Source organism: Epinephelus lanceolatus, chromosome 12 (assembly GCF_041903045.1).
Source record: "Epinephelus lanceolatus isolate andai-2023 chromosome 12, ASM4190304v1, whole genome shotgun sequence".
NCBI lineage: Eukaryota > Metazoa > Chordata > Actinopteri > Perciformes > Serranidae > Epinephelus > Epinephelus lanceolatus.
In genome coordinates this window covers 24,067,873-24,088,138 of record NC_135745.1, presented here as the reverse complement: position 1 = coordinate 24,088,138, position 20,266 = coordinate 24,067,873, and the positions used below count along the sequence as shown (strand labels likewise).

The 20,266-nt window shown below is 41.6% G+C and overlaps 1 protein-coding gene across 1 annotated transcript in view; it reads right to left on the bottom strand.

The window, feature by feature from the left end:
* The window catches only part of LOC117271563 (amyloid beta A4 precursor protein-binding family B member 1-interacting protein-like), a 33,715-nt gene extending 15,444 nt beyond the window's left edge, over window positions 1-18,271 (bottom strand). The window contains exons 1-5 of the mRNA XM_033649824.2: window positions 18,075-18,271; window positions 8,150-8,209; window positions 1,237-1,324; window positions 187-398; window positions 36-107 (exon numbers count right to left, since the gene is read on the bottom strand). Of these exons, the coding sequence (XP_033505715.2) occupies window positions 36-107; window positions 187-398; window positions 1,237-1,324; window positions 8,150-8,209; window positions 18,075-18,107 (465 nt within the window). The 5' untranslated portion in view covers window positions 18,108-18,271. The remainder of the gene's footprint in view (window positions 1-35; window positions 108-186; window positions 399-1,236; window positions 1,325-8,149; window positions 8,210-18,074) is intronic.
* Between the last annotated feature and the right edge of the window lie 1,995 nt (window positions 18,272-20,266).

Here is a 20,266-nt window from a genome sequence, read left to right as displayed (position 1 = left end):
GGTGAGGAAGACACACAAAAACCTGCTGACTTTACCTTCCTCACTTTGGCTTCTTTCAGCTTCTCCAGAGCCAGTTTAATTTTGTCTGCTTTTGTCTGGGGTTCGCTCTGGAGGCATAATAAAGGTAATCATTTTTTCATGATTTTAAAACTTAGTTTTTATGATCAGTGACAGATTCCAGGTTACCATCTGTAGCTCTCCAGAGGATTCAGCAGAGTTTGATGGTTGAGGAAGGGCAGCTGCTGGCTCAGGCTCCAGAGCCACGGCTGCTGTTTGATTATCTGCACAGCTGCTGGACTGTTCATCCGTGGGGAGTTTCTCTTCTGGGCTGGTTGATTTTGATCCGAGGTCAGCCATCAGAGCATCCAGGTCATTGTCCTCCAGTTCATTAAGAGACTCTGTAAGGAGATAGGGGCACAGTTGTGGCCTAAAGGTCAGAGGAGCTGCTTTTTAAAAGGTGCCAGTCCAGGCTCTATCCCTGGAACAACCCATTTGGCATTGTAAGTTTCTGCAAACCATGGATAAGTTACATTTGTACATTTCATACATTAGATATGTTGTAACTTTGATTTTGTTGCCACAAACACCACTGGACATATCATGATGTGTCGTTAAAAAAGACCCGCTTCGGCCCCACAACTGAGGATGGAAATGTTCTGGACATCTTAAAAAATACCTGCAAATATCGCCACTAACACTGCTGGTCTTGAATGGTGGTCTGCCACTTGGCAGCTGTCTTGCTTATGTGTCTTGCAGACATGTACAATGCCAACATTTTCATCAGGCAGCTGGGATGCTTTGCAACCTCACACCAAAGACAAGACCCTCAGAGCCAGCCTAGCTGTTTCCCCTTTTCCAGACAGGCCCAACATCAGTTTTTTCCTCACAATTTATTTTAATTGATCTATATATCTAATTTATTCATTGTCCTAAAAACTTGTAATCTCAATCTCTACTCTACTTACAGTTGTCCCATAACATCTTTTTATCCTTCATTTCCCAAACTGATATGTCTTTACTTTTATCCCGTCTGGTTTCTGAAGGTTGGTGTGACTTTCTGGCACAAGAAAAAACGAACACTCCCCATTTTTCAATAGAAACCTTCTCTCTTGAAAGACTGCCTCGCGTCTCCCCCACTTTCATCCTTCCACATCACACTCACTTTCAGGGCAGTGTGACTCTTGGCTGTGTGACACTGCTTAAGATGAAGGCGTCTGCATCTGAACGAGTACTCACCATGTAGATCTGTGAAGCCAATGGAGAAGGTGCTCTCTCTCTTTGAGGCAGGATCCACTTCTGGTGGGTCGGCTGCAGACATTAAACTCTGTAACGAAGAGATTAAATGGTAAATGAACAACGTCTCACACAGTGGTGTGAGACGTTGTTCATTTACTTGTGCATTTACTTGTTCATTTACTTGTGCATTTACTTGAAGTTACTTGTTATGAAGCACACACAACTCACACACAGAGTTTTAGGCGTATATATATTTTACCAACAGTGTGTCTTATTGCCACTTTGATGTTATGTCCACATGCAGATGTGCCCAGCTTGTCAGTCTTGAGAGATTTTGCACCTTAACTAGCTGCTGTAAATCCCGTTACATGATTGAACAGAGAATTGACATTGGACAACATCTACATACACACTGTATATGACAAAAACTACAAAAGAAAATAGGAAACTATTAGTTAAACTAAATAGTTTTCTATAGTTAAATTATAGTTTTTGGGGTCTTCTTTATGAGTGAGGGTAGAAAGGAGTGCGAGATGTCTTGGCAGTTTGTCGGTTTGGCGAACTGTCATGGTGAAGAGGGAGCTAAGCCAAAAGGCAAAGCTTTCGATTTACTGGTCCATCCAGTCCCAACCCTCGCCTATGGTTATGAGCTCTGGGTAGTGACCGAAAGAAAGTGGCCCAATTAGTTTCCTCCGTGGGGTGGCTGGGCTCGGCATTAGAGATAGGGTTGAGGAGCACAAACATCCGGAGGGAGCTCAGAGTAGAGCCGCTGCTCCCTTGTGTCGAAAGGGGTCAGTTGAGGTGGTTCGGGCATCTGATCAGGATGATTCCTTTGCGCCTCCCAAGGTGTTCCTGGCACATCCCACTGGTAGGAGGCCCCGGGGCAGACCCAGAACATGCTGGAGGGATTACATATCTCATCTGGCCTGGGAATGCCCTTCTGAGGAGATGGAAAGCGTTGCTGGGGAGAAGGACGTCTGGAATACTTTGCTCAGCCTGCTGCCCCCGTGACTCGACTTCATAGAAGCGGTTGAAAATGAATAGATAGATGGATATAGTTTTTTTCACAGTTTATGTTGAATAAGCATAACAGAAACAGAAAACCATGATAGAGATGGGTTTGCCTTTTTGAGGTCATATATGGAAAATTGCACCATTTTGATTTAATGGGAGTTCTTCTTTGAACACAGGTGTATTTCCAGGTGGCAATAGGGACCCTCCACCCCATGGGCCCCAGTGCAACTGCATTGTCTATATTTACACCCCTGGTCTCACATCAACACTGGGGTCCAACTGTCTTGCCCATAAAAGTCAGTTGTATAATGTAAAAAAATTAACACACAAAACAAAAAAATTCACAAGTTTTTTTTTTTTTTTTTTCAAAAGACGTCAGGTTGACTTGACTGTGGTGTGTGGAACGTTGGCCCACTCTTCTTCAATGGCTGCGTGAAGTCGCTGGATATTGGCAGGAATTCCAACATGCTGTTGTCCATGCTGATCCAGAGCATCCCAAACATGCTCAATGTGTGACATGTCTGTGTGTATGCAGGCCATGCAAGGACTGGGATGTTGTCAGCTTCCAGGAATTGTGTACAGATCTTTGCAACATGGGGCCGTGTGTTATCATGCTGCGACATGAGGTCATGGCGACAGATGAATGCCGTTACAATGGGACTCCACTCGCCCACGCAACACCATACATGTCATGGCTGCCATCTGCCCGGTGCAGTGTAAACCAGGATTCATCTGTGAGAAGAACATTTCCTCAAAGTGCCAGATGCCATTGCTATTGAGTGTTTGCCCACTCTGTTTGGTTACGATGACAAACTGTGGTCAGGTAAAGACCGTCATGCTGTTGCATCAGCTTTTCAGGTAGCTGGTCTCAGGTGATCTTACAGGTGAAGACGCTGGATGTTCATGTCCTGAGCTGGTGTGGTTACACGTGGTCTGTGGTTGTGAGGCTGGTTGGATGTACTGCCAAATTCACAGAAATGAAACTGGCGATGACTCGTGGTAGTGAAACGAACATTCAGTTCACAGGCAACAGCTCTGGTGGACATTCCCGCAGTCTGCATGCCAACGGCACTCTCCTATAAAAGCTTGTGACATCTGTAGTATTGTGTTGTGTGATCAAACTGCACATTTTAGAATGGCCTTTTTTTAGTGACCATCCCCAAGGCACACCTGCGTAGTAATGATGCTGTTTAATCAGCATGTTGATAGGCCACACCTGTCAGGTGGATGGATTATCTTGGAAAAGTAGAAGTGCTCACTGACACAGAAAATTGAGAGAAATATAACTACTTTTTTAAAGATATTTTTAGGGCATTTTTTTGCCTTTAATTGAGAGGATAGTGAAGTGTGAGAGAGAGAGAGAGATGCAGCAGAGGGCCACAGGCTGGGGTTGAACCCGGGCTGCTGCGGCAACAGCCTTGTACATGGGGCGCCTGCTCTACCACTAAGCCACCGACACTCCGAGAAATATAACTACTGAGTGCATAAAACAAGTATCAAGGACCAGTTGCACAAAAGTATTCTCCTTCAGTATGACACTTAAGGCTTCTTTTTTCTTTTGCTGAGGGACTTACACAGTTGCACAGAATCCCTTAAAAGCTTTCCTTAGTTAAGAAAACTTTTGAACTGCATTGATAGAGATTTTACAGCGGTACAAGTTTCCATGGAGATTGTTTGTTTACTTGAACTCACACTTGTGACGCCTGTCATTGTCTCACAGAGTTGGCTTACAGTTTGATAGAGAACAAAATGGCAGAAGAAGAGAGGACAAGAAAACCATATTGGTCAGAGGAGGAAAAGAGTATACTTCTGGAGGAATACAATCATAGAAAGCACGAACTACAAAGTAAATCTGATCCCCAAATACCAGAAAACTGAAAATGATTGGAGGAAGAAATTTCAACAAAATTTAATTCAGTCAAATCTAAAGTGTAAAATCAAAAGCGTATCATCATCGCAGAACACTCTTCTCATTTATCACCATAAACTCGGTCATGTTGCAGTCAAGATAGAGTTGGAGGTACCTTAAGTTTTTTTTTACCTTGCTTTGGTTGCTAAGGTCTTTTGTGCAACAGTCTAGGGATCCCTTAAGTTTAAGACCAAGACAAGGAGAAAACCATAAATACTAATGTGTATATTTTAAGGAAACCTTAAAGAGAAGACTTAAGGGTGTTTTGTGCATCTGATTTTATTATGACCTTAACAAGGACTTTAAAGGAAAATCTTAATAAGATGTTTTGTGCAACCAGCCCCAGCCCTTTAAGCCTGTGAAAAATGGAGCAAAAACAACTGTTGCGTTTAAATTTTTCTTTCAGTTGAATTTCATCGGATGTTTTAAAATACATTTTGCACAGAAGTTATGTGTTTGCCAAAAGCAACAGTTTTTAGTTTCATATAACACTTGTAATCAAAGTGCAGCCCATAAGACCAAAGTGAGCCATATGTGTCCTTGAAGTGCTCGTTTAAATATGTTACACAAGCCTGTTATTTATCAGTGGCTTTGTTTCCCTGCACTTTATCATGCTCTGTGTTCAAGCTGTACCATTGATGGAGAACATATTGCTCTCAGCTTCTGCATAGACAATAAATCATACATCGGTTCATTAAGAAAAACTGAATCATCAATATGGGATGTCGCAGTGTCTTTTTATATATATATATATATATATATATATATATATGGAACAAGCTGTGCATCCGGTGCATACATCTAGACTCTGGTGAATCTGTTTTCCTTATTAAAGGACTTAAATGTCACAAGGAAAGAGGCTGATGTCCAGACTGCAATATCTTAATTATTAACACAAGTCTCCACAGGCTCAATCATATTCTATAAACAAGCTGGGCAGACTGCCAGCCTGTACACAAAATAATTCCCGCCAGCACTCAATCCGACCCTGATGACTGTGTCTGAAAACACATGTCGTCATGCTGGAGCTGCTGCTTAAATGACACCTCCGAGCTCCTTGAGTTGGGGATAAAAAAATGCTCCTTTTTCTCCTCTAGCTCCGAGGCAGTAAAGCAGAGAATGGACCCAATCAAGGCGATGAGTGGAATCACTTTAAATCCTTTTGTTTCTCAGACTCTGAGAGGATCAATGCTTTAATCAAAATGCTTTTCTTGCTAACTCTGGTAATAGTCTGTGGAGTAGTGTTTGTCACTGTGATGGCTTTCCAACAGGACGCATGCCAAAGTGACATATAGATCCTTTTCTGGTATGGCTGATGTAATGTTCCAGATTGATCCCACTCTCAGGGCTGCACTCATTTAGCCTACATGCACAGGTTTAAAATGGACAATAATGAATTGCGCCTCAGGCTGAGGTTGCATCAGTTAGAAGTGTGTAATGTTTTTCTTGGCCAGCCCGCACTTATATGATGAGCAGCTTATGTGTGCTTAAGGCTGAATCTGCAGCGATCGCCCACGGTCCAATCCAGATGCGAATGACTTCACATCTCAGCGTCGCCTTACATTTTTCTGTCTGATGCTTCAGTTTCAAAACAAAGACTGCCATGTGTAATCAGATAATGTCCAGATTAGGGAGGTAAACATCAGGCGATTTGTCTGATTCACTTCTTGTAACCTGTTCCTACTTCAAAAGCACTGAAGGGAACGGTCGGCCAGAGTGTAAGAATCTCAGCTCATCTGGTCGTGTTTTCAGAAAGAATGCGACCAGAGATGTTTGATATCACACTGATGTTTCTCACAATGCCAGATGAAATTTACAGACACATTATGGGATGTCCGATAAGCACTGCAACGGCCAAAACTGTCTCCTAGCAATTCCGTTTGTATGATACTGAACTGTTTTCTTCATCACACAAGGTAAACACTTCCTGCTTTATGTTCAGAGACAAACCTTTCTTTCAGGTAATGAAACACTACAATCTGTACCACACAGGTTTCACAAGGAAAATGACTGGCTTTTAAAGTGCAGGACCTTGACACCAGACCCTGGGTACATATTCAGACTCCTAACTTAGGTTTCGGCAACAAATGCACTTTGGTTAAGGTTAGGAAGCCAACAAAAAAAGTAATTAAAAAACATGCTGTAGTCGCTATGAGTGTATACTGTATTGTATTGCAAGATTGCCTGAAATACATTGCAGGTGAACATTTTGCTGCAATAACTAACATCTTCTCATTATGTTAATAGAAAACATAATTTGCTTGGCATTACATCTCCCTCAAAACGTGTATGCTGTTTCAAATTAGTTGTATATAAATGTAATTTCTATGGGACAGAGCTGCAGTTTGGCCTGGATTGAAATATCTCAACAACTTCTGGATGATTGGATTGCAATGAAATTTCAAGCAGACATTTATGTTTCTCATGACTTTGACAATCCCCTCACCCTTCCTCTAGATCAGGGGTCTTCAACATTTTTCAGGCCAAGGACATCTTAGCTGTATAAAATTATGTTGCATATGAAACTGGGCCTACAATAACGTGCAGGGCAGCCTAATGTGCCCTGTATAAACATACTCTTTTATGTTGCATACAATACTAAGCTATTGAAATAATGATTACTGGCAAATGTATATATTTATTCACTATGTTTGTTTCAGAGTCTCTTGCTCCAAAAGTTACAAAACGGCCCACTGTGCCTCACAAGAATGTACGTGCACTTGGAATAATGATACAGCTAACCGTAGGTATGCACGATAGTATCGATACGTCATCGGTATCAGCCGGTATCGGCTTTAAAATGGCTGGTCAGAATCGGCCAACATATTTTTTTTAATTTGCACAATGAATAAACGTTAAATACATTGAAAACTATTGTATTTCATGTCTCCATCTGCTGGTGGGCCATCATGATAAGAGTATGCATGTATAATATGATGTTAATTCTACTACAGAAGAGACCTGATGCCTGTTATCATGTCAAAAAAAAACCTGAAAGTAGCAGGGGACTTTAATTTTGCCAGAGATTAAAGACAATTAGACCATAAATTGATGCAGAAAAGGCACAAATTGGTGCATTATAAAATCACAAGAATGCAGGAAATTAAGTGTTTGATTCTCAAAATCTCTGCTGCCTTTATTCGACAGGACAGATCCACAGTGAAAGGAGGGAGAAAGACAGGGGATGATATGCAACAAAGGGCCATGGGTTGGAATCAAGCCTACGCCCACTGCAGCAAGGACAAGGCCTTTGTACATGAGGTGTCCACTCCTCTAGATGAGCTAGTGGGCGCCCCCTAGCTTTGAGGCTATTTAGGGAAACTCTCAAAGCAACTCTGAGCATGAAAGGGACGGGAACTTCTACCTTAGTGAGGTGGTGTGTTTGACCCTGTTGCTATGTATGACAAATTCTTTTAACAGATGTGATTGGTTGTCCTTTTGTGAGCCTGCAGGGTGTGGAAACCCAGAGGAAATAACCTGCGTCACAGTATGAGACCGTGAAAGCACTAATTGTTAGCGTGATCACTCTGCTGATAGAAGGCTGAGGCAGACCCAAGTTATCACCGCTGCATTTTTATATTTGCCAAATATCTTAGTGTTGTGATCACTTTGGTTTCTGGTGATGTTGCATTGGGTGGGAGATGTGTGCGCATCTCTAATGGAATCAACCACAAACATCTCTACAGGATCTAATCTGTAGTGTTTCATTATCTAATTGTCATTCAGCATTATTTCTCCTGCCTGGATGTGTTTATCCCCTCTTCTTAAGTAACTCTTTAGCCTCTTAAAACTCCTCCTCACAGTTTCAGGACCTCTTTGAGGGGCCACAGTGCTTTGTGAATAACCTTTATCTTCACCAGGATCAAGTCTTAACTGTAAGAGGAAATTCTTAGAATACGTCATGGTTCTAAGAAGGAGCAACTTGGTTCTAGGAAGCTTTGTAAAAACATGAAGTTTGCATTTAGGTCACAGCACTGCTGCACAACTCACCTGAGAGAGATGATCCATCTCTCCGAGCAGGTGACTGAACATGGCATCTATGTCGTCCATCTGAGAAGACAGAACATAACATTTTAGATTTCAGCAGCAGTAAAGGGTTTAAATTTAAAATGTAGGAAGGAGAGGAGACAGCAGTTGCATCAGGAACTGAAAATTTTCAGTTCAGTTTAAAGTCGGTTTCTACCAGCACCAGTTCTTAAAGGGACAGTTCACCCCCGAATCAAAAATACCAACACATCCTCACTCCGACCTCGTTACATAGACGTTTCGTCATAGGCTTTCCATGTCGAGATATGATGTGCAAGGTACCCTGGGTGCGTTGGTTGTTCACGCTCTGGGACACCATGTTAAGTTCTGCCTGTTACATGCACTGTCTTCTTTCAAGATATGCTTCTGTTTTCACAGGAAATTTACAGTTTGCATGCAGCCTCGTTCAAAATAAACGCACTATGTCAGTACAACAGCGTGAATTAACTTTTTTTCCCCTTCAACAACAAATACATGTGGTTATGTCTTGCCAGCACATGCATGTGACTGGGTTTAGGCAACAAGAGCGCACATAGTTGGGTTTAGGACAAAAGAACAGGGTTTTGCTTTACAATCTTACAGGAAGTGAACACCAGCCTCCTGGATGAAAGTCAGTGGTTGTTGGACCCATCCGCCACCCCTCCTGCCCACCCCACTTAGACTTCCGCGGTGTTAACTTTGATTGTTGTCCAGCCGAGTTTCCTCCTGACACCGCTAGGTGCCTTAAACAATAATGGTGACTGGCTGTGTATCATGCTGACGTGAAAGGACGGCTGTCTGGATTGTTTTGGTGTGAGTTGCTGCGTGTTGGAGATATCAGCCATAGAGATGTCTGCCTTCTCTCCAATATAATGGAACTAGATGTCTCACTCACCGTATCACTGCACAAAAGGAGACATCCATCTACTGCTATCTCACCTAACACCACTGAGCTAGCTAACATTACAGCTCATCTGAACTGCAGTGATACAGTTGGCAGGTGTAGTTTGGTAGAAAGAAAATATTTCCTACATTAAACTGTTAACAACAAGGTCTGTGGATTATCTTGAGTAACCAGGTCATGATTTCTGGAAAGAGACATTGATGTTGAGTTTTTCAAATGTAATTTTTGGAGCTTTGAGCACCACAAGCTGAGTGCCATCTAGTTCCATTATATTGGAGAGAAGGCAGACATCTCTACAGCTGATATCTCCAACACGCAGCAACTCACACCACAACAATCTAGACTGATAAATAGCACTACAGGTAAGAGGAAAAATATGTATTTTTGATTTTGGTGTGAACTACCCCTTTAACTAGTTTGTCATGCAGCAAGCGGAAAAGTTGGGAACTCCATTGAAAGGCCACCAGCTCCTGCATAACAGCATTTTTGTGGTACGGCGGTACAAACACATTTGAACTCATGCATGCACACATACACAGTTTGGACATGTCTGTCACAACTATAAAAACAGATAAACAACATGTGACAAGAGCTTGATTAATCCACAGAAATGTGATCTTTTGTTTCTAAATATCTTTAAAGTCACAAGCACTGCAATGCAACGTCTCTGCAGAGCGTCACAGCAGTGTGTGTGGCAGGTTAAAATAGTTTCCATGTTGCTCTGGCTGTGAAGTCGAACAAGTTGTTTTTATCGCCATCCAGCAAACCGATGAACGACACATTGAGTAAACTGTGAGGTGAGGTGGTTGGAGACAGCAGAGCTTAAGTCACCTAACTCTGGTAAATATGTCACAGGTGGAGAAAGCAAACATTCCTCACTGAACACGATTTAAAACCTGCATCAATTGGATCCACATTAGAATAAACTGCAACTTTGAAACTTGTTTACTCCTCTGTCTCATTTTTCAAATATACACTTTGGACAATTTAAAATATCTTCTGCAGGAGTCATGAGGCTAATCATTAAATGATCTCTCAATTACGGGTGACAGCTCAAGTCATTGTACATCACATTCTTTTCACAAATAACTGATCACTCCCAAAAAAAGGGGGCTTCACTGTGATCAAAGCTTTTCATCAGCCAACATTTTGTGGAACCGAGCGTCGGGGTTTGTCCATATGGAGGCGGCAAATGGCCAGCTTTAGGGTCGAAAATGCATCTCGCATGTGGAGCGGCTTAAAAAGCAAACTGAAGAATGAGCTCTGTAGCTCTTGCCAACTCTTTGAGACTGTTGCTATGTGCGGTTATCAAGAACAATAAATATTAATACAATGTAAAGCCACAGCAGCGTGCATAGGAACAAGAAGCAGAACATATGAGCAGAGGGAATAGCAAATGTGGAGGCGGTATCGGTGGTATGATTTACATATCATATAGCAAGACCTGTCACCTGCGTTTTATTTGCATTTTAAGTTATCACTTAAAATTTAAGGGGTTTTCTGATAACTGCTCTGATGCGGGATGCACACAGTAGCATGGAGACAATGGACATGTTGGCGTCCTGCAACAAGCAAAATACCTGGAAGTACACATGGACAGCAGACTGCCACGCCGATATATAAACTCATTTAAACTGATAATATGGTATTTTTTGGGAGTGTTTTTAATTTTCATACCTTATTTCTGTGCATGTTATGCATATAATCCATACACACATAGTGCGTTTTCTGTTTGTATGACACAACGAGATATAACTTGACTGTAACCATGTTTATATGACTATGACACATGTTCATGCATACTTTCTTCATGTGCTAAAAACGTGTCGCCCCTGGCCTTGATTATACTTTTTATAAAGCACATTTTTGTATTGTCGATGCTTTGTTTTCTTTCTTTTTTTTTCTGTGTCTCATTAGGTTGTTATGTTACATTGCACAGCTTAATTCTGTCATCCATTAACTGCGGTCCACTTCACATAACTTAGCGCTAAGTTTGCCTTCTGCTCAGTGGATGCTGGAAAAGACTCCAACACCTTGTGACCCTAACTATAACTAAATACATATTTAGGCTGTCAGTTTTATGTGCATTACAGTCTGTGGAGCCAATCCTCATTTCTTGTTAAACCTGCATCAACTTGTTTTTTGGCCTCTTGGAAAACAAGCTGTGAACACAACGCAGATATTTTGTCACAAATTTTAACTTGATGTAGCAAACACGTGTTCATTTACACATCCAGCTGACATGAGGCAACATTAGCATTCATTTGGAGTCATGATTCTGAACATCTGGCAAATCTAAAGCCAATTCACGCTCCTTTTAGCTCTGTTTTTAGTGGTTAAATGTTCCACTATGTTCAGCAGCTAGTAGCGAACTGTCTGTCTGCCATTTGGGGCTGGGCAGGTAGTGTACAGGGGGTGTGTAAGAACTTTTGTGGCAATAAAAAAAGCCCCACTGCTGCATGCTGAGCGCGACACTATGAAACCAGTAACATAAAGCCAAAATAATTAGCTAAAAGATGCTAAATGCCTTGTGGAGTTGGAGGAGACCATAGAGTTAGATGATAATTATGTTGGCTTTCACATACATAATATTAGTCATTTGATAATAGCAGCTTTAAACCACAAAATGTGTAAAAATAACACATTAAGTGGCCACAGTAATTTTACCCATTGGTTGGCGGACCCCTGTTTTGAACAGGCCCCCAGGAAGTGCGCCGGGCTTTGAAGCCAATTTTTGTAGTGTCCAAACAGTGGTACTGTACATTCTGGGGTCCGTCATGTGATGCCATTGGGCCTAAAAAGACTTTTTCCCATTGACTTAGATTTAAAGAGAGAGACGTCTGTAAATTAGTGGATACATTTTTTGGATGTTACAACCCCTGTGAAATGACTGGTCCCACTATAAAGATTTAATCCATGTAATGTTATGTATTATGTATTTAATCCATGTAATGTTATCCAATCTGATAACATTTGGAAACTCTTAAGGAGCTGCAAGAATAATTGTTTTATCCCCACTCAAGTTTGCAGAGTGCTTAACCGGAAGTCAGCTGTGCTCAAGCGCGCTTGGCCATGGTCGGCGGCCCTATAGACTCACAAGTCAGTCTTTAGACGCTTTGCTTAACTAAAGACTGATGACTTTCTCCCTGATTTTGTGTTTAGATGGGCGGATACAATTTCAGAGTTTAAAAAAACTCTCTATGTTGCAGAACCAATAGTAAATCTGCAGGGCGGTCCTTCGGTGGCTCGCTGAACTCTTGTGCTTGTAAACATAGTCCCACTAGAAACACGTGTAGTGGTACAAAATGGCTCAGCCGTGCTTGCAGAAAACGACGTCAAAGTTCAGTGGATGTTTGTCGCGTTTGCGGCGACACATTCTCGCCAACTAAAAGAAACAAACATAATTTTTTTACAAGGCCATGACTCATCCGTCCGGCCGGACTATAGAGGGAATCGCCTTGTTGTTTACAAATACTTCCGGGTAGAAAACCAGCAGAGCTTTTAGCTATATATATATATATATATATATATATATATATATATATATAACCTATATATCACATTTTTCACATCACTGTATCACTGTATGGACTAATCTGATGTTTGTAAAGTCTATAAACACAATGATTGAACAAACATTACTATTTCTGTGTGCACGTTTAGCAGGGCTAACCGTTAGCTGTTAGCCCTGTTAGCCGTTAGCGGTGTCTGTAATAGGTAATAACTCATTAAACGGTCCGTGAAAAAAAATATCTTTTCCAGCGGATATCTTAGTTACAACATGATTGAGCTAGCAAAGCAGTTTTGTGTTGCTATGTGTGGTATTTATTCAGTTTTAGGAAATCATGATGTCTAGAAAGCATCAGTGGCTGCAGCTGACAGGGACAGCTAACAGCAGCAAAGCTAACATCAGGACGTCATCTGTTAAAAGCCTCCCGTTGTCGGATACGTCATGAAACTACTCCAGTTAGCTCAATAATGTTGTAACTAAGACATCCGCTGGAGAAAATATTTTCTTCACGGATGAGCACACGTTTGATAAAACGGAGTTAAATCTCTCGGCATCCATTTTCAAGCTCTCCGTGTGTTTGTTTCCTTGCGGACGAGAAAAGGAGGAGCGCACATTTCCGAGAAGACGTGTCCTTTTCAAAAATGCAAGAGGCGTTGCTTTGTTGCCGGCCGTTTTCGCCGGTGTGTTAAACACACTTTAGAAAGGAGTGTCCCCAGACTATCAGAAGGCGGAGATCTCTGATTGTCTGGTGGCGAGACTAGCGGCCCTAAGTCTCTAGTGCGCTTGCCCATAGAGCAAGCACACTAGCGGCCCTAAGTCTCTAGTGCGCTTGCTCTATGGGCCCAATGATGCAGAAGCAATGCTGATCATCTGGGTCATTTCATTCCGCAAAAATAGAGCTTTTTTTGCTTTATGCCACTGAGCAACTTTCATTAGAATGAACCAGGGCCCACGGCCAACACTGTATCCAGCAGCTGGTTGAACAAAACACCTTAAAGGGATAGTGCACCCAAAAATGAAAATTCGGCCGAGTCCTCACATCCCTTGCAGAGATCAGCGGGGGCAGCGGCTAGCACACCTAATGGCAGACGGCGCCCCAGACTAACGTCCAAGAACACAAAATTGAATCCACAAAGTATCTCCATACTGCTGTGCTGCAGCCGTGACATAAAAAGTTGTGCAGTCTCGTCAGTACTGATGTCCAGATTCTCACGTGCAGGCATCGCCAATTCCCAGTTTGAGCAGCAAAGACTCTCATCCGTTGGCATTGCTTTGCATTTGAAACAACTACACCACCAGATTTCCAGTGCTCGACTCCGGTATTCTGCGGCTGGCTGAGGGTTAGGCTCATGAGCTGCGGTGGCTGCTTCATCCAGTAGCCTGAGTTCCGTCCGTCCGTATACGGCTCAACAAAGAAATGCTGTTCCTCCTCAATTTCAGAGTCTTCAGACATGTTGGGCTGTCCTTTGCTAAAAGACCGAAGTGAAAATTATCTTTTTGCTCTGTGGTTATGTTGTCTCCCCCTGCGGTGCACGTGTTACGTGATGTAAACACGGGTGAGCAAAGCTCGTGCTTTCGCTGGTTGCGCACACGCATGAGCACGGAGCACAGAGAAGCAGTCAGAGCTACAGGCTACAGTGAGGCTAAAAACAAAGTTCATATGACATTTGTCGAAACAAATTTTTATAGTCGCTCCACCCGCCGATCTCCGCAAGGGATGTGAGCACTCTAAAACTTCACCAGGGCCTCCATCGGCATATGGGTAGATAATGGCTGAATTTTCATTTTTGGGTGCACTATCCCTTTAAGTCTTCTCAGTAAGTATGACACTAAAGGCTTAATTTCTCCTTAGCTGAGGTACTTACACAAGAGTGTTACACAGAGTCCCCAAGAGGGTTTCCTTAGTTTAAGGGAAAACAATAAAGCATTTACTGCATCGAAAAATATTTTACAGCCATCAAATTCTACAGTTGTCATGGGAACTGTTTGTTCGTTTGCAGAAGACCTGTTTTGTGCAACTGATTTTATTTTAAGAAAACTTTAACTTGGACTTTAAGGAGAATCTTAACTCAAAGTGATTTGTGCAACCGACCCCTGGTCTATTACTACATCCATGGTTTTAAAGCCTCAAGTTTGGCATTTTGACGGTCGCCTTCTTGGACTTTTGGAGCCACAAGTGATGAGGAGATGGAACTAACCCCAACGCTAGCTGCTAGCTTGGTTAGCAAGATGTATTTACAGTCTATTGTTAACTGTGATAATGCTAATGCTACTTTTTGCTAGCAAAAAACAGGGTTAAAAAAATAATGACAAAGGTACTGTAAAGTAGTAGTAGTACTTTAACTGTGCTCAATTTTTTGCTCCAATTTCAACATCTGCTCAGTTTCAGTCCCCATTGTTACAAGTAGACAAAGAAACTCAACACAGTGGCATAGAAACCCAACCGTCAACTAGCATTTTGGCGGTGTAATCACACAGCTCACAATGGCAAAGACAAAGGCGTAGGCCTCTTGGGTAGGGCACAATGTACAACTATAAATCATACTGCACTTCAGGCAATGGCAAGTGAAATTAAGCAAATTGTGTTGGAGTTGGAGCTTATAAATGTTTGGCAACAGTTACTTTGCTACTCTACTACGATATAATTAGTACTGTCCTCAATGTTCATGGAGAAGAAGGAGCAACCAGAAATATATAAGAGGAAATGCGATGCTACCAGCATGACGTGTAGTTACATTTCTGGGGAAGTGCATGTTGGGCTACATTGTACGGGTTAGGATACACATCCTGTGGATACAATGCACAATTATACAACAGTTAGTTCCGGCCCTGCAATCTGATTGGTCGAGAGACAGTAAAACCGTGACGATATTGGAGTACAACATCACGGTTATTTCACTGTGTATGTATCACTCCGCCTCACAGCTGATTGCAATCAACAATCAAATCAAAACTGACGGTTAGTGTCAGTTAGGTCAGCAGTTGCGTTGTAGGCTAATTAATTCATCCACTGTCAAACAGCCAAAAATATGGATTTATTTCCTAAAATAAGTTTTGAATTGAACTATGAATGGTCATCAGAGGAAGATGAGGGAGAGGAGAAGCTGAATCCATCTGAGCACACATCCAGGTTTGTCAGTGTTTCATCAGTGGAGCTCAATGACTTGGAGAAAAGCAACATACTGTCAGATCAGAAGGCAGAGTTGGCTGTGCCTGTGAAGCAACAGTCCACCATGCAGTCACCAGAGACTTATTTCACCGGCTGCACAATTAATGGAAACGTGCAGATAAATGTGTATAAAGAGTAAGTGCCCGACGCACCATGTCTGCGTTACATAGCAACGGTGACAGCGGAGTCCTGAGGGAACTATTTTTGTTGGCGGAAGACAAATAAAATGCTTAAATTATCTATTTTGTCCTCATTTTTCAACATTTCTTAATCAGCCTTGCTTATTTAACTGTTGAACTGTTGTATAAAAGCAATATCACACTCGAGCTGTCGGCCTGCGGCCTCGTGCCTATGGCCAAATCACAGCCGTGACGATATCACAGTACAACATCACTCCCTCTCGTGTGATATTGCTTAAGTATAAACTGACCTTTAGGTGATAATTCTCAGTGGGTTTGTTGCTTTGAGCAACTCCTTTCAAATACAAGTAGTCAGGTGATCCATCAATGTTTCCTCATACAGTGATTATATGATATCTTACAAAAACGCACATGGGCATCGTCACATTATGCACTTTACATAAAGTTCCCTTGGGTAGGTTTTGGAAAATCAACATGGCTGGGTGTAGTTACATTACATACTTAATGTGAAGTTACATAGGTTCATGTTAGGTTTTGGAAAGTAAAGTTGGGTTAGATTAAAGAAAAGAAACATGGGTGGGCATGATCACGTTACGTACTTAATGTAAAGCTATGTAATTAACATAATGTGATTAAGTACCTTAAAATAACTCAAAGTTCATTTGGTTTTACACGGGACACAAACACCGGTCTCCTGGGGAAAGTTGTGTGTTTGTTTGACCCATCCACCATCCCAACCTGCATCTTTATGCAGACTTTCGCTCTTTATACTACTTCCGTCTTCATTCCCCTCAGCGCGTTCATCACATGATTGCAGTCATTACGATTACATGGGTTATATACAAGTTATTACTATCACCTATTTTTTGTAAGTATGGATACAAACAGTGCATGAGAACAGCCTGTTAATACAAAAATATTGATTATAGCTGCTTTTATATAATATGATTCTCAGCTCATTTTTGTTAATACTTGTAAAGACAAAGTTGGATCACACTGTGATATATGTAGCTGAATGAGTCATCTGAGAAAGAGTGAATTCATTCTCAGAAGTGAAAATCTGGGTAACACTAAATATATGACGACCAAAGCGGACATGTTTGACTCTGTTTAGCTTCACACTGATGTATTTTACACATTAAAGCTGCAGCTCGAGGTATGCAAAGTGCATACTCTGCTCTGTGTACGCTAATCATCTGTGGTGTTTGTGATGTTCATAAATTTAGAGCCTTTAGTCTGTTCTTTATCTCTCTCTGTACAACTTGGTCTTCTTCATACACATATATATGTATGTATACACACACACACACACACACACACATCCAGCTTAATGTGCATATACACAAACAGAAACACGTATAGTATACAGTCCTGCCTGAGCTGTTCAGTCTCACTCTGTGTTTACGCTGAGCGATAAACAGACCATCCATTAAACTGTGATGAGGCAGAAGGGGAAGTGGAGACGATGGTAGTGGACTAAGTATTGCTTCCATATGAAAGTGACTTTTTTTGTTAATCAAGAAAGTGAACTCTACCTTTGTGGCTCCTCGAGACTTCTGCCTCACACATGTAAAAGTCAATCCCAACTTCTGTTTCAGTAACTTCTTTCTCATACAGAGATATACCTATTTACTGGTACTCATCCTGGGCATGTGCTCATCAAAGCATACATTACAAAACCCCATTTGTTTATAAATTCCATGCTCTCATCGGGCATGTCAGATTGTTGCTGCCGTCTCCCACTGTGGTCTCACACATCAACAACGAGGGGAACCGCCAGGAGACAGACAGGCAGGCGAGCAGGCGTACGGGCCAAAGCCTGAGTACAAAAAGCGATTTATTGAGACTTATATGCATGAAAGGAACCAGAAAGCATTGCCTGCTGACAGTAAACCAACATGCTTTCTCTTTTCTTGTGGTTGAGAGCTTCTTACTGTTTTCTAATTAGTTGCACAACCACCCATTGGCGGCTGTAAGAGGACATGTGTTTGTCCTAAACAAAGCTGATGTAGCTGCTCAACTATTTAACTCTTAAAAGGAAGAACAGAAGGGAGGAATATGTATTTACCATAATAGCTCCAGATTTTACAGTAGCATATTTGTTTTCATTGATTTACTATACAGTTGCTATGATACACAGCTCATAAACGTATTTCAAAACATTCACTATCATGTAAGGTTCTTACCTTCTCTGTCTCTTTCACACATGGGAGCATCATACAGTGTGTGGAAGTGCTCAGAGGTCAGTCTTTTAGTAACCACTTGAACATGTGACTCTGCCCGTACGCCTCTGCAGATATTGGCTGAATTTCCTGTGAAATCAGGAAGTAGATTAAACTACATGAAGAAGACTGAGGTTTGCCTTTCTAATTCTGCTGCATATCTGCGGTGCTGCTCTGCAGGTTCTGACCACAATATATGTGTTGCTTCTTTTAATTTCTCACACCTACACACTCTTGTAGAGCTACACACAGGTGATCCCCCTATAAGGCTGATTAGCTCCGTCCTCAGGACGTTGTGGGCATGTGCAGGACATAATTGGTGCTGGCTGTGGCTCAGGAGGCAGAGCAGTCGTCCACTAAGGTTGGTGGTTCGGCCCCTGGCCCCTGCAGTCTACATGTCAAAGTGTCCTTGGGAAAAACACTGAATCCCTAATTGGTCCCACTGGTGTGTGAGTCATTGTGGATGGTTACAGCTCCTGATGAGCAGGCAGTTTGTTGCATGGCAGCATCTGTCACAGTGTGTGAATGGGTAAATGCTGCCTGTGTTGCACTTTGAGTCACTAAGACTAAAAAAAAAAAAAAACAATAAAAATTAAAAAAAAACATGATGTAGTTTTGATGTACGGGGTGCGAATGTAAGAATTCAGTTACAATTTTATAGCTGACATATTGTAAATATGTAGCCCCCTTATTCACATGTACCTTATTTTCCTCACATGAGACAGAAATAGGCTACTCGCAAAACAAGTTAGATGTAGCCTACTTATTCACCTTATTTTTCACGGAAACACGGAGGCAAAACAGAACACAGCCAGCTTCCAGTTTGTGCGACACTTACGATCCAGCACTCTTGACCACTGTGTAAATGGGAATCGCCTTGTTGTGTTTAGCTATATATATATATATATATATCACATTTTTCATGTCACTATATCACCATTTAGACTAATCTGATGTTTGTAAAGTCTATAAACACAATGACTGAACAAACATTACTATTTCTGTGTGCACATTTAGTAATTAATAACATGGTTATCGTAGATTAGCTGTGCTAACCGTTAGCCGTTAGCCGTTAGCGGTGTCTGTAATGACTCAATAAACGGTCCATGAAAAAAATATTTTTTCCAGCGGATGTCTTAGTTACAACATGATTGAGCTAACTGGAGTAGTTTCATGTCGTATCCGACAACGGGAGGCTTTTAACGGATGACGATCCTGATGTTAGCTTTGCTGCTAGTGTTAGCTGTCCCTGTCAGCTGCAGCCACTGATGCTTTCTAGACATCGTGATTTCCCAAAACTGAATAAATACCACACATAGCAACACAAAACTGCTTTGCTAGCTCAATCATGTTGTAACGGCTGGATGGTTGATGCGTACATGCTGATTTGGGTGCTATCAGAGCCGATCAGCGCATCAATAATCAACTCAGTCAATAAAAACAACCTGTCCTGTGTTAGGAGTGTATGCTGCTGACAGAAAGAAAGAAAGAAAAGGAAAAAAAGATAGAAAAGCAGCGTACACCTCACATATTTATTTCTCACAGTTGCACACGTTTGGCTGGTATGCAGAAGCACCGTCTGTGTGTCGAGGGTGCGAGCCGCAGCTTCAGCTGCTCAGGTAGAGAGGCTGTGTAGCCCGGTGTGTTTTTTCGCTGATTCAGTTCTACATGGTTCTCTGTTGGTACACTGGAGACGGGGATCAAGCAGTTTGTCTCACTCGGGATAGATTGTGCTTTTTTTGGTTCATAGTTTTTGATTGACGTGCGATTTATTCGTGTTTGGAGGGAATTATTTTTACCGGCAATTACCGGATAACGGAAACGTGGGCACAGTTATCTATATAAAATACACAGACAAACTAACTAACTAACTAACTGATTGACTAACATAAACAATTGAAAATTGAAAAAAAATTAGCTTGCACCGTTAGCTCCGGTAAGGGAAAGCAGCTGACCGGAAGTCACGCACAAAAACGCCGAAGTTGATCACTATTTACTTCCGTGTTTGAAAATAAGGTGGATAGACAACCTGTTTATATGTAAAACAAACAAACAAACAAAAGTGTAAAATCTAAATATTAAATGATAGACACTTTTTAAATCATATAAACATTGTTTATGGAGGACAAAAATAATGTATAAATAACTACAATGAA